The sequence below is a fragment of the Schistocerca nitens genome, chromosome 3 (assembly GCF_023898315.1).
Source record: "Schistocerca nitens isolate TAMUIC-IGC-003100 chromosome 3, iqSchNite1.1, whole genome shotgun sequence".
In the NCBI taxonomy this organism is placed as follows: Eukaryota; Metazoa; Arthropoda; class Insecta; order Orthoptera; family Acrididae; genus Schistocerca; species Schistocerca nitens.
Genome location: NC_064616.1, coordinates 654,336,274 through 654,364,245, shown reverse-complemented (window position 1 = coordinate 654,364,245; position 27,972 = coordinate 654,336,274). Strand labels below are relative to the sequence as shown.

The following is a 27,972-nucleotide window of genomic DNA, read 5'->3' as shown; positions in this document are numbered from 1 at the left end:
AAGCTGAAGAAACTGAAACTTGCACCAAACGACATCCTGGTCAGCTTTGATGTTGTTTCGTTATTTACGAAAGTGCCACTCAGTGACGCTCTGGAGCACATCGGTTCCTTTTTTCCGCTAGACATCAGAAAGCTCTTCCATGCATGTCTCACCACGAGCTATTTCACGTGGAATGGCGATTTCTACGAACAGCTGGAAGGCGTCGCCATGGGTAGTCCTCTCAGTCCAGTGGTGGCCAACTTCTTCATGGAACAATTCGAAGCACAGGCACTGGACTCGGCGACTTGCAAACCTAAGGTGTGGTACAGGTACGTCGATGATACTTTCGTGGTGTGGAGCCATGGTGAAGAACAGCTCGGTGAATTCCTGAGGCACTTGAACAGCCTCCATGCCAACATAACATTTACCATGGAAGTAGAAAAGGACAAGAAACTGCCATTTCTAGATGTTCTGGTCACAAGGGACGGCGAAGATCTGGGACACAGCGTGTATCGAAAACCGACTCACACGGACCGATACCTGCACAAACTGTCAAACCACCACCCGAGCCAGAAAAGAGGCATGATTAGTACGCTCGTAACGAGAGCAGGACGAATATGTGAGCCGCAACACCTCAAACGAGAAATGCAACACCTGGAAACTGTCCTGAGGAGCAATGGTTACTCCACAAATTATATTAGAAGTGTAACAGAGCCCAAACCTCGGCGAAGTAAGGAACCGGAAAAAGAATTGTCGGGTACGGCCTTTCTGCCATACATTCCCAGAGTGACGGACAGAATCGGCCGTATATTGCGCAAACATGGCGTAAAGACGATTTTCAAACCGACAAGGAAGATCAAAGAGTGTCTTAGATCGGCGAAGGAGAAAAGAGACCCACTTGCAATGTCGGGAATATACCGCATTCCATGCACATGCGGAAAAGTTTATGTCGGAATGACTGGACGATCCATTAACACCAGGATCAAAGAGCATAAGCGACATTGCAGGTTGGGGCAGGTGGAGAAATCTGCCGTGGCAGAGCACGCACTGAATGAGACCGACCATGTAATAAAATTCGCCGACACGGAAGTTCTGGCTGTAGAGAAGCACTATCACACGCGCTTGTTCAGAGAAGCTGTAGAAATACAAAAACACGCGAACAGTTTGAACAAGAAAGAGGAAAGCCTTAAGGTCAACGGATCCTGGCTTCCCGTACTGCAGCGAACGACCGTCGCAGGTAGCAAGAGGAGAACCGCACCGGAAATGACCGCGGAGAAGCCCTCGGACGTTGGCGCGCCAGGTACATATAGTCTGCGGCCGCGAGCTCGCCTCCAGTTCACCACCGGCAATGGAGGGTGAAGCTTTGACAATGCCAGCCACTCGTGCTGGCGAAACGTCAGAAAAATCATTAGATGAACGTCGGCCGAAGAACCCGAGACAGAAGCCAATAGGCAGTTTGTTTATATGAAATAGTTAGGACGACTTGGAAGCACGACTGAACATATTACAAGTACACTAAACGGTGTCCTAAGGAAAGTGACTAAAAATTTAAACCCTCTATATAATGTCTGAAATCAATAATTCAGATAATAAAATTGAATTCAAATGGATAATAGATCAAAAAATAACTGAGAAAAATCAGTTAAGGAATGTGAGGAGCTTGTTATTATACAACAGAGCAGTCAGATAGCCAACATATTTGACAATTCCAGCCAGATCACAATTACTTAATGCTCTGCTAAATAAATTAAAAATTCAATTAATTGCCTTTCAAATAAACTATCGCAGAGTTGGGAATATCACAAGCAGACTACTACAAGTTTGTTCTTCACATAAATACAAAATACAAAGTTTTACATGTAATGCATCACTATCACTGGGTATGTTTCCAGACAGACTGAAATATAATAATGTCAGGCACCTATACAAAAAAGTTAGTAAAACAGACAATAACAGTTGTTGCAGAGTGTTACATTCTAAAAATCAACGAGTTCAGACAACAAAACAGCGTATTTGTGAAGGTGAGAAGTCACTGCAAGTATTGTATATGGATCACTACTACCATCATGCATCTACAAAGCAGAGATTTTCTCTTTGCTGATGACGTAAGTATTAGAATAAAGCATAATGGATAAACTTTATCACTTGAAAATGTAAATAACATTTTCTAGAAACTCAATTGCAGATTCCCTGAAAAATGGACTGTCACTAAACTTAGATATATGGAATTCTTCACTGCACAAGGGCTGACTACTACATTAGAATGCTAAGACACTGGACTCATATTACGGAGGAAGGCATTTCAAATACCCATAAAACCATCAGTAATAAGATTTTTGTGGTTTCTGCAAGTAGCTTAAGCCCAAAGCTGAGTTGGTTCCTGTGAAAGGGCATGCCCGATTTCCTTCCCCAATTCATACTTGTACTCCTTCTCCATGGTCCTCGATGGTGACAGGATGTTAAAACCTGGGCTTTTTTTGCATTACAAATAATGCATGAGGATATATCAATAAACAGAATATTGAAAATTCGCGAGCATCGATAAGAATCCGAACTGAAAGTCTCATATAACAAATCTTAAACACCTAAGTTTTGCACATTTTGCGTTACAAATTGTATTAGATTGTTTGGATGAAATCTTCAAGAAACTGTCTTCCTTTTGCTATCTTAATTCAGTAATGTCATAATGGTATCATATTGTGAGATAGAACCTCATGTAGATAGCCCTATAAACTGTTGGTTGACTGACAACAGCTCCAAAGTACATTTATTCCGTTGTAAAGTCTTTTGGTAACAATCACAGTTTGAAAACAATAGTAACATTCATGAATATAATTCTAGATCGAGAAATTATTTACACTGTCACGCAGCCTTAGCCTGTCACAGCAAGACAGTGAGGTATTCAGCCACGAAAATCTTCGAACAGTTACTCCGTGATGTACAGAATGCAAATTGATGGTGAAATTAATTTCAAACATAAACTGACAATAGGTCTGCCTGACAACTCCATCTACTCTATACAGGAATTTGTATTGCATTGAATTTTATTGATCTAAATAATCATAATATTGCACAATTTGCACATATGATATTTGGCAAGTAATTTTTATAAATAAGTTGTACAATTTTATTGTTACAGTTTTCATTGTTTCATGAAAGTTTGTTCATCATTACAAGAAGATAATAGGCATTATATTGTACTTTCACTTGTTCATATTTGAAGGAAACATGCACTATAATCAGGCTTAAGTGATCAGTTAGTAAGAAATTTCTTAACATTTATTAACTTTTTTTTTAAGAAAAGTCATGTACTGCGTAAAAGTGTTGCTCCTAAAGTTTAAAAAAAATATGTATGTGAAAACTCTTGGTATTTCATTTTTTTTAATTTCAGTTGGTAAGTTACTATACATCTGTATCCCAACATGTAGGACACTTTTTTTGGAAACAAGTTTTTCTGGACTGAATCCTGTGTAGGTCAGACTGCTGTGTTCTGTCATAGCTGTGAATGTGTTCATTTAATACTAATCGGCTGTCTTCGCTTGACAGGCAGGTTTTAACAAATGATATAAAACTATAAATGCAAACAGATGGCAGTGTCATAATGTCAAGTTTCTACATGATTCATTACATCTCAGATTGCATATTATACTCATTGCCTCTTTTTTGCATTTTAAAGCTGTCTCTGCTGCACCGTGAGTTCCCCCACAATATGATACCATACTGTGGTATGGAGTGAAAGTAAGAATAATATACTTGTGTAAGGACAAATTAGGTGAATGATTTGCTGAGTGCCTTTAGAATATAGCACACATTTGACAGCTTGTTTGGGATATAACTGACATGAATATTCCATTTAAGATTTTCCTTAAGGCATGTACCAAGAAACGTAACGGAGCTCGCATTGGAGGGTTCTTGGTTGTTTAGGGGCAGGTCGGAGAATTCTCGTTTTTGAGATGGATGAGATTCAGAGGGCGCAAGATTTTACAAAGTTATGCATAAATCTCTGTACCGCATGTAAAAAAAGTAGTTGAAGACAAAAATGTAAATAATCAAAGTGTTTTCATATTTCTCACTGAGGGCTGCAGACCTACGACATTGTAAATACTGATTCGTTCTACATCATAGTGAGAGGTCGCAGTTATGTACCACGTTACAAATCATAATGTTTCAGGACCGAGAACAAGCGAGTGGCAATTTAATATATATTATATATTCCTAATTTCGTTTGGAAGTATTTTCTTATTCCTTAGATATTGTAGACTTCGCACAGGGAAGTGCAACAATCTACCAGAATTCTTATAGTTCTTTCTTCCATTCGACTTCGTTTTATATCTCTGCCTTAATTACCCGTAAATATCGCTGCTAGCGTCTAGCGTTAACAACCAGTTCCCCTTTGTGCGTAGCTAGATGAGCTAGTTATGAAATTAATCTCAATACCCTTGACATTGGCCCAATCCGACGAATATCTTTTATGGGAATAGATATGGTTCTTCTTTTTTATTGTATTTACAACTCGAGTTGAAAAGATTCCAGCATCGCCGCTTGTAATATTTCCCATTGTAGAATGGAACAGCCTGTTGGGCATAAAAACAAAATTTATGTTCTTTAGAAGCAAGAAAGATCTGAAACCATTCATGCTCATTGTTAGCTCAGTAATTTGCGAGTAATCTCGTTGCGACGTACTCGGTAGCTACCGGAAGCAAAGTTTTACGTGCTGTAATTTTTGTGTAAATAACAATATTGTTATTTAATCTGGCACATACAACTAGGAGGCGAAGAATTAACATTGGCTCTTAACATGTTCGAGCTGAGATAGGCTTGCACATGTTTTTCTGCCACCCCCACTTTCTTTGCGGGTCTTTACACTGGATTACGATACTGCAGATAAACTACCAAGCTCCAAGAAAAGAAATGTTTACATAACATTAGTTCAGAATTATGAAATACGTACATTGGATGAGGGCTTGATCTTCCTTATTATTAGTATTACTTACACCGAAACGATAACTTTGGAATAGTTATTAATTTTTTATCCATCGAATATAATCACTACACATCATATGTCAACATTTTTTGTTATTCATGTTGCATGCAATTCACACAGAAATTCGTTTGGAACTGAACTGATTTCTCGATTGTGATAACATTTTAAAGCAGGAGAACTTCAGTTGTAAGTTTAGCATTTTCACGATGCTCAAACAACCACAATTATTTTGCTGGAAGCTATTGCCAATCGTAGTATACAACAAACTGACTTCAAGCTCGCGTGTGCTCGTTGTAATTTCAAAAAGTAGTCCCCACATATACTACCATCATATTAGAACCGATAACATCAAAAGGCTCACAAAAGGTTTCAGAGTAATCATTTACTATCAAATAGGAACATGATAATATTTTAATCCTTGCACAGCAACGAAAACGTCCTGTAATTTTTGTTGTTATTGTTGCGGAGGGATATATACACTTTTTTCTCATAACCTCCTTTCGCGCTATTGCAGTGGATATGCGAAATAATGGTGAACGATATACGCGTTCTGATTTATATACGGCTATTTGCAGTGAAACGTAAACAATTCTTGAAGCTACACTGCCTAACGTAGGAATGGAACGACTTTGGTTCAGTTTGGATTGGCTTTCAACCAGTTTCGGTATAACGTAAGCGGTAGCTGTATGTGTTTGCAGTGGCGGGGTGTTGGCAGCAAGGAAGGTTTTGCCTAACATGGCTGCAACGCAAGCTGGAAGCCAACAAAATGAAGTAAAACGTGAGCAAGTGCAAAATGATCAACCTCCAGATTTAAGTAACAGTGTGCTCCAAAATGGTACAGAGAAGAATGGTGGACGCGGAATAACTGGAACTGATAGCTTAGTGAGTACGAAAACAAAAGCATCCGGTCAAAACAGTCTCGCCGTTGAGATGAGTCAATATCGACAGGAGTCAGGTACAGGACCTCCTATTCACAACAGTTCTGGTAATGGTGAACAAAATTCAGGCGTATCGTCTGTAGATAATAACAAAGTTAATACTGATAGTAAGTCTTTCGCATCGAGTGCAGAACAGTGTGTGATTAGTGATCCGACGTATGGCAAAGGTTCAGACAACAACAGCCAGAATTTGCAGAGTTTTGGTTTAGGTTTTAGTGCAAGAGGTAATTACCACCCTGATCAGCATGGTGCAAGTAATACGGTGCAAAACAGTAGTGATACTAGTAGTTTACAACAAAACCCATTTAGTCAGTTTAACACTCAAATAAGGCAAAGTTATCAAGGTTCCAAGCTAATGCAGACCGGACTAATGCATCCGTCACGACCTGCAAGTGTTGGACCCATAATGACTGGACACAGTGGCAGTTACCAGCAACAACAGCAGCATCAACAGAGGTACCAGTCAGGACAAGGCATATCTCAGCCTACTGGACCAACACCTACTTTAAATCAGCTGCTGCAGTCGTCTAACCCAGTGCATCGGTATCAGAACAGTTTTGGCGATTATCGAATGTCAAAATCAAATGAACACGGAGCTGTCAACGTGCCATACAATCAGCCAGCAACACCAGCCTCTTCATGGTCTCCTAGTCGGCCAGCAGCATCGTACAGCCCACACCCTCAGCAGTCAGCAACTCCCATACCTCCAGTGATAACTGTAAGTTCTTTTAATTCTTTGCTGGTGTTTGAGCAACTTTTTTATTTTTTAAATCGTTTCTTTTATCTGCCCTTTCACCAAGCATGGAGCAGTGTGTAAAAAGTTTCCCTACTTTTACTGTTTCCAAGTGAATATTTATGTTCCATCTTATAGTAAAAGTAATATTCTAAACATTTAGACTTTTTAAGCTGACAATAACTTTTCTGCTGAAAGTTAAACTGTTTTAATGGATTCAAAACATTGTTGTTGACATTGTTTTGTTTGTTTTGTCAGAAGGTTTTGTTTTGATTTCAGAAATCATAAAACACATAAGATGTTCCTTATCTATTTACTTAAATATCACGTCTTCCTGTTAGCTATTGAGAGTTCTGTTATAAATAATGTTATTCAGTTTACAGTGTGGTATCAGCATTATTTGAGTTCATACTCTTGAAGACAGTGGTGATGAGACAAGAGGTCAGCTTCAGTTTCCTAATACAGATTATAAGAGTGAAATTTTGAAGAATTTGCACAGTGGTATTTATTTCCCAAGGGTCAGAAACTGTCAGTATGAAAAATGTTAACATAAAAAATTACATACTGGTATCAGTTGTGCTGATTTTCTGCCTTTAACTGTATATTCATCCAGTGTACCATTCATGTTTCTCTGAAACTGAGTAATAAAATACCAATTGGTTCGTTACCAGTGATCTTGAAACAGTAATGTAATGATATTGTGTTTACACACTTTCCCATCTAGATTTGAAGTTACTTATTTACAACATTCATTATTCATGGTGGGTGAATTCAGTGTTGCACCCAATGGGCAGCTGCTACTGTTTGTTTTCTTCATGTAACAGAGTAGGTTATACAGACTTAGCTGCATCGCTTCCAGCATGCAGAGGCAAATTTGTTTACATTGGAGGTGAACAATATGCAGATTGCTCTTATACTGTGTAATTATGTCATTTGGGTGTATTTATTTCCTTTACCATCTTTCTCCCTCTTGTTTGTGATATACGCTACAAAAGTTCAGATATTTGTTTAGTTGACACAACTCCGTTTGCTGTTAGCATGGTGTTCTTTTACAATCGCATTTTCTGTCAATAGGGAATTTGGTTACTGATCCTAGTTTCATCAGCTTCTTGTACATGTTTCCAAATATAATTATTTTGTGTGTGAGTAATTGCATATACAGTAAATTTCCGTAGGTGGGTAGGTGATATTAAATTCAGCTTTCCCCTAATATGATATTAAAAAATGAAGTGTGTATTTAATGTAAACAAAGGTCATGAATTCATTTGTATACAGACTACTTTTTGTGTGTTTTGATGCATATCACGAAAAGTGTTCCCAGATTATTTTAAATTATTATGAATATTTCTTACAATAATTTATTTATCCACTGGACTTTTAAAATTTCCATAACATTAGGTCATAACACATGGATTACACACATTGGCACAGTACCAAAACACCAACAACATACATATTAATGAGAATTGTGCATTCACACAGCTTGTTGTCAGTTTTATTTCTTTGTTGAAATGAGGCTATGTAGTTTAGTAATCATATGACAAACATAATCCTTAAATTTCTGGAAGTATACATTGCCGCTATGCAGTAGATATTTATTCAACAAAATTTAACATTTAATAACAAAACAATGAATTTTTTGAATAAATTGCCATCTAGGGACTAAATTATCACTTCCTCTACATGTACAGAGAATGAAAGTTCATACAGAGAGCTGTCTAATAGTAAATATAAATTTCATTTGTTGCCGCAGACATGAATCGTGTTTTAGAAAATTAATATGTCACATCTAATCATAAGAACAAGGTTTCTCCCTGCCTTCCCTCCCCCTCCCTCAATTGTTTGTGGTCCTTTTCGGTACAAAATGTTCCTTCATCAGAAATGATCAACTACTGTTAATAATTTCAAATTCCTGATAAGAAAATAAGTAATTTCTGTTTATTTCATCACAGCTGAGTAAAATGTTAGCAAGACTGATGTGTGAGTAGCCTGAACGGCGACTGACTGGCTATGAGTTGGCAGAATGGTATTATGCACTTCAGTTAATCCTTTGTGTTTATAACTGTCTGTTCTGTTGGTCCAGTAGGCTGGACAGTTAGTTTTTTTTAATTACAGCAAATCAATATTTGTGATGTTATAACTTTCAAGTACAAGTGCTATTGGGAACTTGAAAAAATGACATCACAAATATTCCAAAAGTGGAATACGTTAAATGGACCACTTATCTCGCCTCTCCGTAAGGTTTGTTTACTGAGCCATCATGACTTATTTGGAAAGGGGAAACATCTTTATTCCTTATTTAACTTTTTTGTTTTAAATACTGAATGTAATCACACTTCGGTGTTACATAGTGTATTTTGCTGCATGAAAATCAGTACAGTGAGACATGAAAAAAAAATTTTACTTGAAAATCTGTACAATACCTTGTTATATAATTACAATCAGATGTTCTTGTTGTGACAAAATTTGTGTTTACTATTTTGACTTATAAGAATGCCATTAAGGCTTTCAGCATCAACTGTAAGTTATGTTTACTGACACATTACTCATTTGACAGATAGTTACAGGTCGCTTAATATTGACTTACATATGTCATTCAGAGCCCTACATGTTAGATGTCAGCAATAATTGTAGATAAGTGTACTTTCAATTCTTTCTTATAATTTCCTCCTCCTCAAACACAAAGTTAGTGTAGGTATGGGGATCTTGCATTTAGGTTCTTAAAACAGCTTCTTGTCACTTACTGCCAGTTGTTTTATAATTATAATTTTTAGACTACAGAAAGCAACATTAAACATGTTTGAGAGATTTGTGAAGGTGTGAGTGCCATTTGTAATTGAGGCTATTTATAAAGAAGTGGTCCATTACGTGAACAGTTGTTATGTTCAGGATATCTGTCACAAAATTAGTTCTCGGCACAGTGAATGATAGGTGACCATCCACATAAGCAAATGCAATTTGACTACATTGAGTGCAACTGCAGTGACAAATTATTAATCAATGTCATTCAAATACCACCTTATTTGACCATTCAAAACAACTGAAGCTGGGATAACCACTGAACTGTGTAGTGGGGAAAGGAGAGCCAGATTCTAAATCACTGGATAGATTCTGAGAATGTATGGATTCTGTATGATGGAAGAAGATAGGGGACCAAGAAGCATGTGTAATCTGTCTTCTAGATTTCTCATAGTCGTGGAAACCATGTTATTTTCATACAACTACAGAAACTGCAAAAATAAAATAAATAAATAATTTTAAAAAATAGGCTTTTCATTTTTATGAGACTTTTATTGACAAGAGAGCTTTCCAGAGGTAGTCAGTGAATTCCAGGAGTGGTTCAACATTATATGGAGGGCTGGTTTTAAAATATCCCTCCGCCACATGGTGTAAGCTGGTTTGCAGACTATAAATGTAAAATGGAAAGTGCCATCACACTTCAATCTAAGGATACATTATTCAAGCACAATGGCCACAGCAGTAAAATTACGAGTACAAAGTGAAGGAGACTGGTAGTACATTTTACTACACAAAAACTCTGAATAAGTTAAAATGGAAGGACATCTAATAAGAAGAAAAATTGAATATTCCGATACCACACCATTTGCTTTGATCCTGACATCATTGATAACTCATTGAAGTACAATTTGCATAAAATGTACATCATTATAAGAACTATAGCTATTCGCATGACATTACCTATGACGGCTTGTCTGTGTCGCAACCAAACTGTCATGTTTCAGCTTAACCTAGACTTTGGCTTACAATACAAATCATTAAGTCAGTTCAGCTAAGGTTTTGTATTAATATGTGTTGGCTTAGATGACTCACTACCAAACTGCCACCCTCCAACTTAAACTATACCTCTAACTAACAAACATATCAGAAAAATAATATACAAGCAAGATAAATATTGCCACTGTTCTGTTGTATCTCTGTTTACATATGTCATCGCACATAACATCATTTCGTCACGGTTTAAACAAACATCAGGTATTGCCAGGTTCAACCCATCCCTAAAAATGATATAAGCTGTCATCCTCCACGCATCATATGGTGGCTTGTTGGCTACGAATTATGTCGTATTCCTACAAAAGAGTTCACATACCATTTTTGAACAGATGGATTTTTTTTTTTCATTTATTGTTAATGAAAATTCAGAAAAGGTAGTCATGTTTATTTTGTTGTGTTCAATAATTGCATGCTGCCACTATGCTAACCATTCTTGTACAGGATAGGTGAGTGTTTTGGATGTGAGATATATATATTGCCTTTTAATGTGATGCAAACAATAGTTGAAGCACATCCTGTCCAAGTGTTAGACAGATTTGAATGATATGTTTTTCACATCACTGTCGCAAATTTTAATTGCAGACAAGAAAAAGTGAGTTATGCACTGAGGTGACAAGTCATGGGACGGTGATATGCACATATACAGATGGCGGTAGTATAGTGCACATGAGGTATAAAAGGGCAGTGCTTTGGCAGAGCTGTCATTTGTACTCAGGTGATTCATGTGAAAAAGTTTCTGCTGTGATTGTGGTCGCACGACAGGAGTTAACAGACTTTGAACGTAGAGTAGTAGTTGCAGCTAGATTTATGGGGCATTTCATTTCGGGAATTGTAAGGCAATTCGGAAATACGGAAGCATCCGATCCCGCCCGTCTGCTTTGACCCATGACATCACAAATGTGGCGGAAACGATGATAAACCATGATTCCAATATGGCGCATATAAAGTCATTACATACACATTATTAGGACGAAAATACGTCAAAAAACAAACACACACACGTTCCACAAAATATATAGCTCAGCAGCAGCTCCCGATCTCATAAATTGGGATCAAACACTTCCCTTGACCTATATAGCTCAAAAACATCTCCCGATACCAATACCAACATTCACAGCCACACATTGGGACCGAACACTTCCGCAGACCTGTTATCCTTAGGACATCTCCACATACAGCCGTCCCTGGTTCGAGACGCCGGAACTTTAAGTAAGCCTCATTTCTTCACGACATACTGAACACTTCACGACTTCATCCAAAAATCTGAATAGTTGAAGAAATTATATTAGAGACAACGCACTGTCCCCCATAGTAGCCGACAACCGAAAACTGTTGACCCTGTCAATCATATCCATATCTACCAAAGACATAAAAAAAGCAATTAACCAAAATTCACACACAACGCCACACTCGCAAACTAAACCAAAAACATCACCTAACACACCACCAGAGAGCACCGCTGATCGCATCAAAACGACACCTACAAACACGCCACTCTCACATACTAAATTCTGCGCTGTTGTGACGTCACACACCACAACAGCCTTACGTCACGGGTGGGATCGGACACTTCGGTCGACCCGGCAATTCAATATTCCAAGATCCACAGGAGTGTGTGAAGAATACCAAATTTCAGTCATTTTCTCTCACCACAGGAAATGCAGTGGCCAGCGGCCTTGTCATAACAACCAAGAACAGCAGTGTTTGTGTAGAGTTGTCAGTGCTAAAAGCCAAGCAACACTGCAAGAAAGAGCCACAGAAATCAGTGTGGGCTGTACGACAAACATATCCATTTGGACAGTGTGTTGAAATGTGGCATTAATGGGCTATGGCAGAAGACACTAAAGTGAGTGCCTTTGCTAACAGCATGATATCCCGTGGTGCGCCTCTCCTGGGCTCATGACCATGTCAGTTCTACCCTAGACGACTGGAAAACTGTGGCCTAATAGATGAGTCTCGATTGCTGTTGGTAAGGGCTAACATTACAGTTTGAGTGTGACCCTGACTCTACAAAACCATGGATCCAGGTTGTCAACAAGGCACTGTGCAAGCTGGTTGTGGCTCTGTAATGGTTTGGGCTGTGTTTACGTGGAGTGGACTGGGTCCTCGTTATGCTCAGCTACTTGGAGACTGTTTGCAGCTACTTGTGGATTTCATGTTCCCAAACGACGATGACAATGCATCATGTCACCGAGCCACAACTGTTTGCTATTGGTTTGAAGAACATTCTGGATAATTCGAGCAAATGATTTGGCCATCCCGATCACACAGCACAAATCCCGTCAAAATTCCTAGGTCATAATTGAGAGATCAGTTCGTGCAAAACATTCTGCACCGACAGCACACTCTGCGATTGCAGATGGCCATAGGGACAGCGTGGCTCTATATTTCTGCAGTGGACTTCTAATGTCTTGTTGAGTCCATGCCGCTTCAAGTTTCTGCTCTATAACGGCCAAAAGGAGGTCCGACATGACATTATGAGGTACCCCACAACTTTTATCTCCTCAGTATATTTAAAATTCACATTCTGAGAATAGAATTTTCTGTGTGTTTTAGTGTATAATAGAATTTGACTTAGAGGTGGAGTAACTTGATACCAACTTTGTGCTGTGTCTTGTCTTGTTTTTCCCTCTCAAAGGAAGAACTGTTTTCGATTATGCCATTAATTTGTCCATCACTTCATTGAAATCCAGTGGCAGAAGGTTGTAATTGTAGAAGTTTAAACTGAAAATTAGCATAACAGTTCAATGGTAGCATGAAAAGGGTTTTATTTGTGTTTACAAAACCACCCTGTTTTAGTTAATGTAACACTTCTCTAATATGAAACACCAACTGCTTGTCACTTTACAAACTTTTACTAAGCATATGTTGTGAATTATTATGCATGTTCAAGTAATTTTTAATAAGGTGAGATTAGGTTTAGCAATGGCCATGTGAATTCCAAATGTTGGAAAGAGAAAGATGGCTCTGGTCATTTAAAATACAGTACTGATGTGTATGTCATATTTTTAGACTTTTAGATTGGAGATGATGACAGTAGGAACAAAAGACAAAATACACAAGGCAGGTGTGTTGTCATTGCATTTTCTGAGGGGGCACCTAAACCCTGTGCAACTTTTAAGAGTGGTGGTGCCAAAAGTCTGTTGTGGGTACATCAGTTGCAGTAAAAAAGGTACTGCTAGGTTCAGCTGCCATCGTAAATGATATTTACATTACTGGGACTGTTAACAAGGACTGTGACAGTCAATGGAAGAGCAGTGAATCATAGCCAATTAGATTTGGAGAACAACAACACACGTGTATCAACACTACCTGGAAAGTCTCTCACTGTGGTCTACAGAAGCTACCCACCCACATGAGTAACTCTGCAAACCACATGTCACAAAAATTAGTGTCAGTATAGAAATACTGCTATTAGAATTTGACACAGCTGGTACAATGGAATCTGCCCCCTAATGTGTTGGAGCTTATGTTGATGTGATTAAAATAGCCTTCAACTCTTGATGTTTAGCTATTAGATGAGGAGGAGAGAGTCTGAGAAATCAGCTTCCCCTTCTGTGTCATCAATGGCAGAGCTGTTGTGTGCCCTGTTGCCATGCCATCGGTAAACATTATAATGTTTTGTCGAGTGTGAGTTGCATCGATATAGTGCAGACACCACGTGCTGTCGACAATATCATTCTACACTTGCTCTTTGGTTAGCAATTGGAAGTTACTTCATCACACTATAATAGTTGAGGAAATGTGAATTGAAAAATTCATGAATTGATTTAACCCTTGAGCTAGATAGATACACACCTGAGGGAAACAAAATCTTCGTATCAGAGGTGTTTACGTGTGATGAATTAGGGAGCATTCTACAGATATGTTCTTCACTGACCAAAAATACAGTATCTCACTACGCCTGCGGAGTCTCAGATTGCTTCATGAGGATTTTTATCCATGCTTTAGGTTAACTGTCCTTGAAAAATAAGTGAGCGTGTATGGGATAATATGAACTGGGACTTATGTGGCTTTACCCCTGCTATGTCCCAGTTTTCATGAGTTGCCTGGACTGTGGTTATTATGCATAGTATACCCACAAACATTTTTTTTTTTTTAATCCTCTGGTTCTCTTTACCACGCCAAGTCATCTTTGTCATGAGGGTAGCATACTTCCTGTTGTACATGTAGCAATTTGATGCACTACTCATGTGAGTTACAACATGAATGCTTCCACTGCTGTTTTTGCCAGTTATATTGAATTAACTCCATGTAATAAAATTTATGTTAAACAAGATACTAAGTAATAAATTTATCACTCTTAAGGGTTGTTTCAGCAATTTAAGTAATACAGCTAGTGAATGGTCTATCAGTGGTAGTCAGATATGTTACTCTGAAAGTTTGTTTAATTCTTATGGATTGATAGCACATTTGATCTTTCACATGGGAATGTTGTGCCGCTCCTTTGTATCTTATTGAATACTGTACGGTATCTGTAAATCAGTTTGTGATGAGTTGCAACCCACAACTAGTTTTAGGAATTATAACAGTAGTCTTATTTCCTGTGCCTGAAAATTCCTAATGGTAAAGCTACCCGTGCAATACTACGTGGGATGGCAACTCCACTATGCAGTATGGTGTATGTAGCAATTGTACCACATAGGAAACTGCTCTCATGTATCATTAGACTGAAAACTGGCTGACGGTGGTGTTGATTGATAATCCAGATCTTCTGAATGTAGTGCCTCTCACGAAAAATACCAATGAAACTTCATGGCTACACCAATGTCATCTGAGTGTGTGTGTGTGGGGGGGGGGGGGGAGGGGGGTAAGTGTGTAATCTGGGTATCCTGTTAGCTAGTTTTTGTTCAATTTGTTTCTCAGCCCATTGTTAAGCCTTTATTGATGCTAGTTGTCCACCTTACTATTTTATGTTGTTTTGATATTAATTTGCAGTCAGCTGCAAGAATAACAGAACAAAAATTTGGGTTTCTTTTAAGCTCTCCCTTATGTAAAACACAATGTATTTTTTTTCTATTTGCCCAGACATGTTTCAGTACCAATGTTCTGTACAGTGACATTAGTACTGGTTTAGTTTCAGTTTCAAGGATGATGAGAAGACTAAATTTAATGATGTTGTTGTTATTGTCCCAGAATATGTCTTAACTGTTTCAGGTAAATAGAGAGATCTCACAGACAACAGCCAGCTTATGCTTGATACCTCTCCTGTCACTTTGCTCGTTGCTACTCCAATGAAGTTCTGTCATACTTTCACCTCTTCCTTCCTGCTCACATTTCACTTCACCCTAATGCAATTTTCTCCAAGCAGCTTCACATACATGCAGGCCATGAGATGCTCATGTTCTTGAAGAATTATAGAGCTTAATATTCAAGGGTAATGTCAAGTTGAAGTGAGGAAACATTGGTTTCATAATTTTAAGAAGTTGTCACTCTAGGGTGGTGAAAAATAGTGCACACTGAGTGAGACCAAGAAGTGTTTTGCATAGTGGACTGTTATTTCAGTGAAGCACATTGAAGTACCCTGCTCAGACTTCCATATGCAGGTGTCTGTTTATCACTCAAGTTAAATGCTGGGGTGGTTCCATCAGTAAGGACACAGGTGATTCAGTGCCCTCTAGACCACTGCTTTGACTCGAGTTATTACTGTGACAGTGAGGTATTAAAACGTAATATTAAAATAAAGGAGTAGTAACTAGACTATGTCACACTGTGAAGATGCTGTTTTTTGAAAATCCAATGTTTCATTACTGTGGTGTATAAATTAGCACAATACAGAAGGAATGGTGTGCTCTCACCCCAATAAACCAGTTGCCGTATGTCTGATGGAAAATTTAGCCAGTGAAGTAGTGTTTCCACCATCAAACGATAATTTAGATATCTCTAATTCATCCTAAAACATACAACACAACAGATGGTTGTGCACCCCCCCCCTCCTCCCCCCTCCCTCCCCACACATGAGACAGAGAGAGATATGCCAATTTCTTATGAGATTAAAATACTTAGGTCATAAGCACAATTTCTCTGTCAGGAATGTTTCAATTGGTCCTCGTGGTTTTAAAGGCTAATAGTCCAGCATACAGACCACTTGACTATGTTGAACATCTTGCACTGACTACACTTGATGGATGACAAATTGCATTTGGTAATGCTTTCATAATTATTGTAGCTGTAAATTCAGGGTGGGTTCTCAAACTACCCTATATGAAAGTTTTTTACTGGTGCATTCATCTGTCATTTTTGCATGAACATTTACAATTAAGTGAGTCACTCAGAGACACAAAGCACAAAGCATTTGTCACTGCTACGACCAGCAATAAACAGCCTGCAGACTTTCCACTGAAAATGAGAATAATAATGAATCAACATGCAATGGTAGACATTTGAATTACACGGGATTTAGTTCAAATAGTGTTAGTGCCAATATCAGGTAATGTATGTTCGCCTTTGTATTAAGTGGCAGCTTTATGTGAATGATTATGTGATTAAATCCATAAAATCCATGTAATTTTGCAATGTGTTTTAACAGATTGCGTCTACGATAACATCAGATATGCAGATAATCCCTTGAAGAAGTGAACAATATTTGATAGCCTGGGAGTTACTATACCACATAAATAACATTTAATTGTTTAGGTAGTTTGACCGTTTCCCATAGCACACTGTGTGTCGCCTCGTGGGTTGAGGGGTATTGCTCATTTCATCACCACACAGACTGCATTTACAGGGTAACAGTTGTGTGGCTGGTGACAAGTATTTGGGCACTGCCCCTGAACATATTTCACTGTGAGCAAGCTTGTCAGTTCAGGTGGTTGCTTGTCACTAATAATATTTTCCAGTTTAACTCCTGACGAGAGACTGCCATGTCAACTGTTAAGTAAAGGAATCATATCATATCATTTGTGGTAACAGTTAAGTGGCAGTAAAAACACATTATTAGAATTTGCACAGCTCTCCTCTTTTTCAGAAGACATGAGATTGTGGTATGTTACTGTCTTTCACCAGACAGGCATGAATGTGGTATGTCCATTGTGCTTTATTGCAAAGTGCAGTGGAAACGAAAGGGAGATTAACTTTATTTTAGCTTCTTGCTGCTTAGTGAGCACCCACAATTTTCTGTCGCTGTCGAGTTAGTGGAGTTGAAGATCCATCCAAACAGTAAAAGTGGAGACATTCAGCACTCTCAAAAGAACCACGATATAGTAGCGTCGGTAGTCTGTAACTTAGTGGACACACAGTGAAGTTGCACGAATAAATGTTGCAGAGTCATCAGAAGTTTCTGGGAGTTGTGGAAGATTCTAGGGAGCATAAATTCTACATACTCATTGATGCAGTCTCACAGTTGCAAACAAAACTGTCCCATTTTAGGTTTACTTCAGACCACAATCAAAGGTGGTATTTTTGTAGTGATGAACCCAGTCTGAACAAGAAGGACGCAGACCATTTGAGATTTCGTCGTCGCAACTACGGTCATTTGGTCACTGTAGATTTGACACGAACCTGCCATCCATTCTCATTAACATAGTGGTGCGCCGTGTCCACTGCAGTGGACAGCTGTTCTTTGATATTTTCAATCAGTTCTGAGGCTAAAAATGCATGCAGTCCACTGCAGAGGACACTGCGTGCATTTGACTGAAAACGCCAAAGACGACCATTAACCCTGTGGCGGTGTCTCATGTGGCATTCGCTGAATCGGCAAAAAAAGCGCAACTGCTGCGCGGCTTTTGGAGCTTGCCTAACTTCCGCAACCCTTTCTTCCCGTGTCCTTCACCATTTCCCCAGATCATTTCCGCGCTCACCTGTCTCCCATCTTGTCCTATAAATTCTTGATCTTGACAGAGTGCGCTGACCTAGTAGCCGGAAAGAGTGCGATTCAAATACCCACCCGGACATCTTGAATTATCCTGCGGTTTCCCTGTCGCTTGGTCCGAATGCTGGGATATTTCCTGAATCAAAGCCACGGCTGGTTTCCTTCATCTCTTCTCTGTTCATAGTCAGTGCTTGGTGTCGTCTGACGTCGACGGGGCGTTGAACCCTAGGCACCGTCCTTTCGAAGGAGCTGCCGACTTTTATGCGGAAATGACTGTACGATTTTGTTCTGTTTCAGTTTTAGAAGCCGCTAAACAAGATTACATTGTAAATAATGTGACGCATTTACTCCTAGTGCACAGACACTGTGACCGTTAGCATCGACGCCCGTAACAGTATGTGCGTTCCGACGATAGCTTCGCGAACGCGCAGCTCGATTCGGTGCAGCCACAGCTGTTACTGCAGCACTCTCTCATTTTCGCTCCTCTCTTACGGAGATGCAGGTTCATTTTCGTACGCTACGCATGAAACGTCACCGTAGTGGCGCTGTTACTTGTGGCTCGCTCCCATATTTCTGCGTCTTGGGAGAGTGTACATCAATTCCGAATATCTCTTACGGTAACATTGTGAATCTTGAGTAAATGTTTAATCCTATGGTGAAATGCCGTAAATGAAGCACGAGTCTGTGTGTGCAGAGGGTTTCATCTTCAAATCTCAACGAAACTACTTTCCATCATTTTTTCCCTATGGTGGAAAAACTGATTGGATGAAAACTGTCGTATATAAACGGCACAAATCTGCTTGGCCGTTATTGCCTAAATAAATATTGTCTATAAAACTGGCTGCTTGCAACTATGTTCTTTTCACTGCATACACTAGCATAGAATTCCACCAAATTCAGCCCGTTGAGTACCATAGTATTATGTACTTTCTAACAGAGCTGCTGAAGTTCCGTGCGATTGACTCAAGAAGTATTTGAAGCCGGTTAATATGAGGATGTGTGGCTGCGCCGCGTCACACTACGACTGAAAGAACCGAACGAGGTGGCGCAGTGGTGATTGATTTTACACTCGGATGCCAGCCCTAAAGTTCCACGTGTACCATAGAGATTTAGGGTTTCCCGCAGTTTCCATAAAACGTTTAAAGAAATGCCGGGGCGCTTCGTTTGAAAAGAACACGACCGATTTGATTCCCAGATCCGAGTTAGTGCTCCGTCTGTAATAACGTCATCGTCAACGGGACGTTAAGCCCCAACCTTTCTTTCTTCCAACTAAACGAATTTGTGTTTGGTAGAGAGAGAGAGAGAGCACGAGCACGAGCACGAAGATGATGATACGTGCTAACACTGGCCCGGATCCCATGTTAAGCTGTAGTTTCTCTGATGATAACTCGGGTGACCCGTTCGTACGTCTAACGTAAAGGAATTCCAACTCTAATAGGAGGATCATATCGTGTAAGCAGTTTGGCGTGGATGGCTGGTTTACATGCGAGGCGGTGAAATATGCTGGAATTGATTTCAGCCGCTATTGGTTTACTCGTGTTATGCATGCTGGCAGCTCTCTAGAAACAGTCCTCGCTGGTTTAGTCGCAATAACGCCGTCTTTCATTATCACAGGTGGAACAGGAACCTCTTACCTGGTGATGTTTCCCCGATTTCTTGTCACAACGCATGGGGTTTAACGCTTTAGTAAGCGCACTTCTTTCACACACGTATATTTGCGAATATTCGTTACGTACATTGGAGTATATTTTCGACAGGATATTATTGTGAAAAATGCACCTCAAGCCGACAAGCGTTACGTGGGGCTGCAAAATATATCTTTTGTTCACCTTATGAAATTTTGGCCATAATAGATGTTTTTGAAATTTTGGGTTAGGTTTAGTCCATAATCTTTATGAGGAACGGAGTGAAATAGGTGTAGATTCAGGCCTTTTGTTTCAGTGGACAGCAGTTACCGGTTGCCGGAACCTAAAAAGAAGTGCTGTAAATGTACAATGCTCGTTAGTGGTGCAAGGTGTGCCTTACACGATACTTAAAAGTGCTGTTCTCAACCGCCACAGTATAATATTAAATACACAGATGCAAGCCGCATATTACTATGAATTAACGTAAGTAGCTTTAACCTCATTCATACTCTGTTGGACAGCCAAACCATTAACTTAGACTTTTCCTTGCTTCATAATTTTGGAAAAAAAATCTTTGGTCCCGTCCTACGAAATAGGTTACCATTTATTCGTCGCCAACATCGTGTACTGATGGAAAAACTACCGCGTTAGTGAAGTCTCGTGAGATATATCAGGAATGTTACCTCAGAATATACTGTGCTACAAGGTACAGCACGAGGACTTATTGTGTTTTTGCTTTTATTGTCGACTGTAAACTCTTTAATGATGGAGTGATTGTAATCTGTATTCGTGGCTTTTTAGACAATTTTTATTTATTTTTATTTATCCATTACGTAGTTCCACTGCAACTACAGGCTTCTGTGGCAGACTTCCGCACCGTGCCCCATATTCCCAGATCCTTTAAGGGGGTAGGACGGCAAACTGGCCGACTTGGAGCAGGAGAGGCACCACACTACATTTTAATTTCCACTGTTTAATCTTTTACAAATAAATTCATAAAACTTTGTCAGCATGACAAGGAAGGATTCAGGATTCACACTAATAACAGTGGAAGTTCAAAAGCATAACAAAATAAATCTTTGTACATGTGATATTTCATTATTTTTTCACTTACTATTCGATGCATTTCTTCATAAGTAAAGAGATTCGTCGATGAATTTTGCACAGCATACAAGCCACGCGTACAGGTGTATGAAACTACAGAATTTACTTAATTTATGAATAAATGAATGAGCTGTTACGTTTTAAACTTCATGTTTAGAAAAAAATCCAAATTTTATTGTTAATTATCTCCATTTTGACCACGGTTTTTAATAGATTTGGAAAACTCTAGAGTTTCATATACCTGTAAGTTTGGTTTGTACGCCGTGCAAAATTCATCAAAGAATTTCCCTTACTTATGAAGAAAAGTGTACCTATAGCAACAAATGAAGCCAATAGTAAGTGAAAAAATGATGAAATTCCGGATGTAAAAATTTTTTTTGTTATTTTTATGAACTTCCACCGCTACGAGTGTGAATCCTGGATCCTTCCTGTTCATGCTGACAGTTTTATGAATTTATTTATAAAACTATAGACAGTGGAAATTAAAATGTTCTGTGGTGTCTCTCCTGCTCCAAGTCGGCCCTTTTGACGTCCTACCCCCCTTAAGGATACCGACGTAATCTCCATTATGCTAAAACCTTCTCCAATGAATACCGCGGTGAAACTAGTGTAAGACCAACACACATTTACGTTCTTCGAATCAGAATTACTTCAGCCGTCCACCTGTTGCTATCTGCTTGAACAAGACATAGCCTAGGGGGTTATGCCCTTTACCTTACATGGCTTACAATTTTTTCTTTTTTTCCGAGATAATACTTTTTCTTTTATTGCAATAAGAACGTTCGTTATTACGTAGTCAGGCAAACTGGACTTCTTTATATAGTAACAATACATTCAGTGACAACAGGGAAAAGGTAGGTGAGAGGTAATCCATTTAAATTCCTTAGACGTTTTGATACTGCTTTCCTTAGAATATTTATTTAGAGTGGTTTTGCAAGCACAAACAACGTCAAGTACGTATACCATTAGTGACATATAAGGCATACCGTGGGTGCCATTCCACTTCTGACGGTGCGAAAAATAACAAAATTCTGCCCAAAGTGATGAACGGAGCAATTCCATGGAATTTTTATTTGTTATACATCTCAATATATGTGATTAGTTGCTGTCATATCAATATAATCTGGATCAAAATATAATTTTCATTTTGTTCCAGTGACATCCCTTGCGATAGGAGATAGAATTTTTCGCTTCATTGTAAGGACGACACCTTCTTAGTCTTGCCGCTTCCGAACTTGGGCCAGAAAGTCTTAAGTGATAGCCAATATGCACATTTTTTTAAAGTGCATTTTTTTCACATGTAAACAACGGAAAGGAAATCCATAGCACATACTGCGTCATCGCAAAACCGTTGGCTGTTGCTTCAGAGATCTAGTCCGTTTCCGGCCCAACAATCCCATTTCACATTCCCCAAGTAACTCAAAACATTTGGCGATGGCGATTCCTTGTAAAATTCTATCTACTTCAAATGGTTTGCCTTAGTCCGCTTTGTGTCGCACACGCTACAGCTAGTACGACATTTACGGAAGTCCTGGCTCGGAGTCATGCCGATTTGGGAAAGGCGCCAGAAAGTCTCTGAGTAGACGCAGTGTATTGCTTCCGTCTGAAGCGATCTCATAAGCTGGTGGCGAGCGCCGCGAGTTATGTACGTGTTGCGTAAGAGAATGCGAGTTTGGAAGGGAAGCGTGGAGGTGGGGGCTGTGCAGCTGCAGCTAGCTGGGGGACGTAGCGCGCTTTTTTTTTCTTTTTTTTTTCGTTTTGCCCCGCTTCCCGCCGGGCCCAGTGTGCGCGCAGAGCGTCGCGCGCGCCGTCATTTCGCCGAACACGGCTGACCTTCACGCTCTGTCCAAGTTACGTTCTGGGTCTAGCTCGCGCGTTTATCGTTCTGGAAATCCATGACGTTATTCTCGGAATCCTTTATTTGGAGGGCTTGTTTAAGAATGACGCGGAAAAATAGCTTTTCATTGTTCTTTGGTTAGGATGTCAATGGTGAACAGTTTCCTATGCCATTGATAAATTATATGACGCTGTGCAGAAGAAAAGATATACTGTCAAAACAGTCATTTTCTTGCGACCATAAAGCTAATGTGTTTGTTCCTTCGAGTAGGGGGCTAAGAAAAAATAGTCACCCTTGTTCCATTCGGTGAACTCATGCGCGCACATGGACAAAAACTGAATGGAAATCTCCACACTTCACTCAGATTTGTTGTACTTTGTGTTTGTAAATGTTACAGCTCAGAATTATAAAATTAAATACACAATAATTTTTTTATCCTAAAATCGATGTAGCAGGGTAAGGAGGCGGGTGCGTCACCTAACTGCTTGCTATTCTGGTCCCAACGCAGCCAGAATCGTGAACATTCGCCGGGTAAGTTCATTCGCTTGCAAGGGGAGGCCGGCAGTCCCACCGTTCACTGGTAATCATTCCTACAGCGGTGCAAGCCATACCATTACATTTCGCAGGACTACGAGAAAACTTTGTTTTGTATAATTTGCTTTCAGTTCATTTTCGGATTACAACAACGCTCTTAAATGCGGGAAGTTTACAGGAAACGTTCGAGTGAGTAGCTAGCTACTCGTGTGCACCACCAGATGTCTCCGCTAGTATCGACCGAGGAACTGTGGCGGTGTTCTCACGTAGAATACTCGCTTTTCTCGTGTCAGCTACTTTTTGTGACATTCGAATATAATAAACCGGTAGGCAGTTGGATTAGTGAAAAATACTTTTGTCTTTTCGTCAATTGCACACCGAACTCTATCTTTTTTTTTTCCATGCATTCGAAATACATCTTGCATTCGAAATAAATTCACAGCGAAGTTCAAAGCCCATCCATTTCATTTCTCGGTAGATTTTTTCCGAAAGCGAATATAATCAGCTTATGTCTGATGCATTACGCAATAAAGACCTGCTACGTATATGAAAGCATTGTTTCTCGATGAGATTATTATTTTTAATCTGTAAGGCACCGCAGGGACTGTTAAATGACTAACCGATCTCTAGCAGTCGAAGAGTGGTATATAGTAAACATAGCAAAAACCCCGTAATTAATTTAGTCTTATGCCTATAATAAACTTTACGGGTAACTTACTGAAAAATTCGGTCTTCAAGTGTCACTCACTATTGAAACGAACGCCGAAGTTGCTTTTAGGGTAGTCTTTGAGCTTGAAACTTAGCTATATTCGTAGAACTGTATGTGGCTGTTATCTGTGAATAATTTAGCAGAAAAAGAGTTCGCTACAAGTGACTCAATTAAACCAGCTTTGATCTTTCTGCCATCCTTCCTAATTTCCCTGCCGGGTACAGCATTATCAATTATTGTTCAAATGGTTCAAATGGCTCTGAGCACTATGGGACTTAACATCTATGGTCATCAGTCCCCTAGAACTTAGAACTACTTAAACCTAACTAACCTAAGGACAGCACACAACACCCAGTCATCACGAGGCAGAGAAAATCCCTGACCCCGCCGGGAATCGAACCCGGGCGCGGGAAGCGAGAACGCTACCGCACGACCACGAGCTGCGGACAATTATTGTTGTTAGTATTATTATTATTATTATTATTGTTATTATTGTGAGGAGACATACCGTTCGTAGCCGGTCAGCACAAAAAGTTTCGAGAGTAGTTACAACACACAGAACATTCGTGTAACGATGTTAATGTGTCAAAAAACTCCTTTTTGGGAAGTTATTCAACTCGCGCGTCACATTGGCATGATTGTCGATTATGTCGTCTAATTGTTGACTCGTCATGTGAATTTCTGCAGTTTGTCGGTTTGTGATAGTTTCGCATTGATGACAGCAAGTCTCGTCACCCGTGGTGATATTATTCCAGGAAAGAATTGTCCGCGTTTTGCATTTCAATCAAGTCTCGGCTGGCGACCCCGCGCCTTTTTGTTCGGGAGTCAAGGTGTGCGGGACAAAATTTGCACCTACTTTTCTGTTCTTCAAGACGCTTTCGAGGATATTTTTAATACTGGATGCACAGATGTGACTCCAATGCAGTTCGTAACACCAATGTTGACACAGTACGGCCGCACCTCCACTACTTAACACTGGCAGCTCACAGCAGGCTGGTCGAATGCACATCTGTTGTTTACAATTTCTAGTTAAAGCTGCCGCCGTAGTTACTGCGCCGACGTCGCTTATGTGCCAGGAGTAAAATTTGTTTCGAATATTTCGGGACAGACGGTCTATTTGGAAATATATTATTGTTTCGTTAAAGTTTATGTGTGCTAAAACTGCCATTTGTTGGTCGTAGGAGTAGCTTTTGAATTGCGATGATAAGCTAAATACTTGTTAGGGATCAGATAACGACAGCTTCATTTTGTTGGGATGCCGGTTCACCAAACGGCACAACCTAGAGAGGAGCTCAAGATTTCTCCGGATCACTACTTTGATGGATGTTGTATTTCTATGCTCTGTCTCTGCCCGTGAATAGGAGCAATGATTTGCGAATGCATATGCTGAAACCACTTGCTCTTAAATTATAGCACGAGTTAACTGTATTGACCACAGTTAGTTTACTGTATTATTACCCTGAGCAAACGCACAAGTTAATGCTGACTGGATTTACACTGTGTTGTTGTTTGCATTTTTCTTCGTACTTCAAATCACTGGGATCGCAACTAAGAGCATGTGGATCGAATCCCATCCCACACAACGTTCCTTATTCTGACCTTAGTAGAAAATGAAGGTGTAATACTGTGTGATGAAACGCCATCACTGTTGACATTGTTAATGGATGAGTACTTCACACCCTACTTCGTAATTAGTCATTTCTGTAAATAAAATTATAAGGACATTGTAGCGTTAGAGCAAAATTTACTCCTGTTTTTACTTATTAATTACATGCATCTATGTTCCAATGAAACATCCACTTAAACGTGTCCGAGTTACCATCAACATATTTTATAACTGGATAGTAACTGAAATGAGGCTTTCTTTAGTCAGTAGTATACTGAAATGGTTTACTGCGTCGTTATTATTTACAACGTATTTATCTGCTACGACTTTGAGGCAACTACGGTAAGTTACGGCAAAGATCTGAATTCTGCCCCTAGACGGGCCAATCGGGCCCGACTGAACCGCCGTGTCATCGTCTGCCAATGGCGTCATTGGAATGGAGGGCATATGGTCAGCTCACCGCTCTCCCGATCGCTGTTAAGTTTCTTGACCTTGGAGTCTCTACTACTCGGTCAAGCAGCTCCTCAGTCCCCATCACGAGGCTGAGTGCACCCGTTCCAGTCTTCGCACCTAGGCAAAATCCCTTGCAATACCTGGAATCGAACCGGATCCTCAACATGGTAGTTAGCCGCGCTAATTACTCAGCTACGGAGGCAGACCGACTAGGATTAGAGCTGTATGTTATTAATAATATTTTGATATTATTATATATTTATAGTAGTGGATATGTACACCTGCAAAGAAGGTTGACTGTACAGATGGGTTTCACCTACACTGCTGCGGGACTCACGAACCAGTTGATGCTCGCTTTCCATTACCTTCACCATACTGAAAACATCTCATAGTTATTTTTGAAGAGCCGGCCGCGATGGTCTAGCTGTTCTAGGCGCTCAGTCCGGAACCGCGCGACTGCTACGGTCGCAGGTTCGAATCCTGCCTCGGGCATGGATGTGTGTGATGTCCTTAGGTTAGTTAGGTTTAAGTAGTTCTAAGTTCTAGGGGACTGATGACCACAGCTGTTGAGTCCCATAGTGCTCAGAGCCATTTGAACCATTTTTTATTTTTGAAGAAAGTGTGATTATAAAATTTAAGGAGTATTTTATCCTATTACACCTTTCTTGAAACACTGTCAACGCATTTAATATAATTCCAGCAGCTCCGCAGAAAATCGGGAAACCGAGTCGTCAAGACATCGAGACAATACTAACACCCGCACCTTGTTCACTTGTATCCCACGAAACTTGAAATATCGACGAGACGGGAACTTTGTACATGGCAGCGTACTTGGGTTCCTGAAATAACTTGCAGCTGATGAGCACTTGCATGTGGGCACCATGGCGCTGATTGTTCCGCAGATTTTTTTTTTTTTCATTTAACACACTACTGTCTTTTTGCAGTTCCAGGACGAAAGAACCTACTTCGGCTCTAGTCTTCTATGCAAGGTTTTCGACCTGAGAACTATTTAAATGGAACTGTTCAGTTCACTCCAACATGTCTCGCAGTAGGGGGGGGGGCGGGTGGGAGTGGGGGTCATACTGATGTTCGTCATAGTGAAGGGGCGGGCGTATTTTACTTTCTCTCTTTTCGGCTTGGCTCCTTCTATCGTGGAAAAAGAAATAACGGATATAATCTTCACACCCGTGCATTAATAGTTATGCAGCCCCTGATTTACTGTAAACAAAAGATGGGTAATTTCGTAAGGGAAGACAGTGATTAATATCCTGCGGTCCCTGTAATGGGACCGGAGTCGCCTTTCTACTGGATTGGTGTTGTTAACTGTTTCAGACAGCGGGACGTTATGCTTCAAGTGTTCTCAATATCTACACTATCGTAGAAAGACTGCGCGAAATGTTGTTTTGAGATATGCGACAGCGGGTAAGCATGTTTGCGTATTATCTCCGTGGCAGCGATAAGCCGAGTGACGAGAAGTGCACGTTTTGATGACGCCGCTTGCGTTATACTTGCGTTACGTAACCGCCGTACTTGTAGTGAGCGCTTCATTCGGAAGTCTGTCGACGTCATTCAGGCGGCGCGTCAATTCTGGTGACATGCAGATACGAGCAAAACAGACATACGAAGAAGCGAGTTTCCGGAAGTTAGACGAAGAGAATAATCGGCTAAATCTGTATGGGTGACATGCTATTGTCAAGTTGTTTTGCATAGTCACCATTGTCAGTGATTGCGTTCCTCATTTAACGAATAATCCTTCGTTGAGTTGTGACGTCTGTAGGTAGAGAGATGCCTAAGTTATTAATTCTTAGCTGTTACCAGATAGTGCACAAGGGCATCGCATTCTTCAGTAGATTCCTTGCAGGAATCTT

At 39.9% G+C, this 27,972-nt stretch overlaps 1 protein-coding gene across 1 annotated transcript in view; it reads left to right on the top strand.

The window, feature by feature from the left end:
* The first annotated feature begins 5,484 nt into the window (after positions 1 to 5,484).
* LOC126249380 (trithorax group protein osa-like) overlaps positions 5,485 to 27,972 on the top strand; it is a 364,811-nt gene continuing 342,323 nt past the window's right edge. Inside the window, exon 1 of the mRNA XM_049951034.1 lies at positions 5,485 to 6,619. Within this exon, the coding sequence (XP_049806991.1) occupies positions 5,699 to 6,619 (921 nt within the window). The 5' untranslated portion in view covers positions 5,485 to 5,698. The remainder of the gene's footprint in view (positions 6,620 to 27,972) is intronic.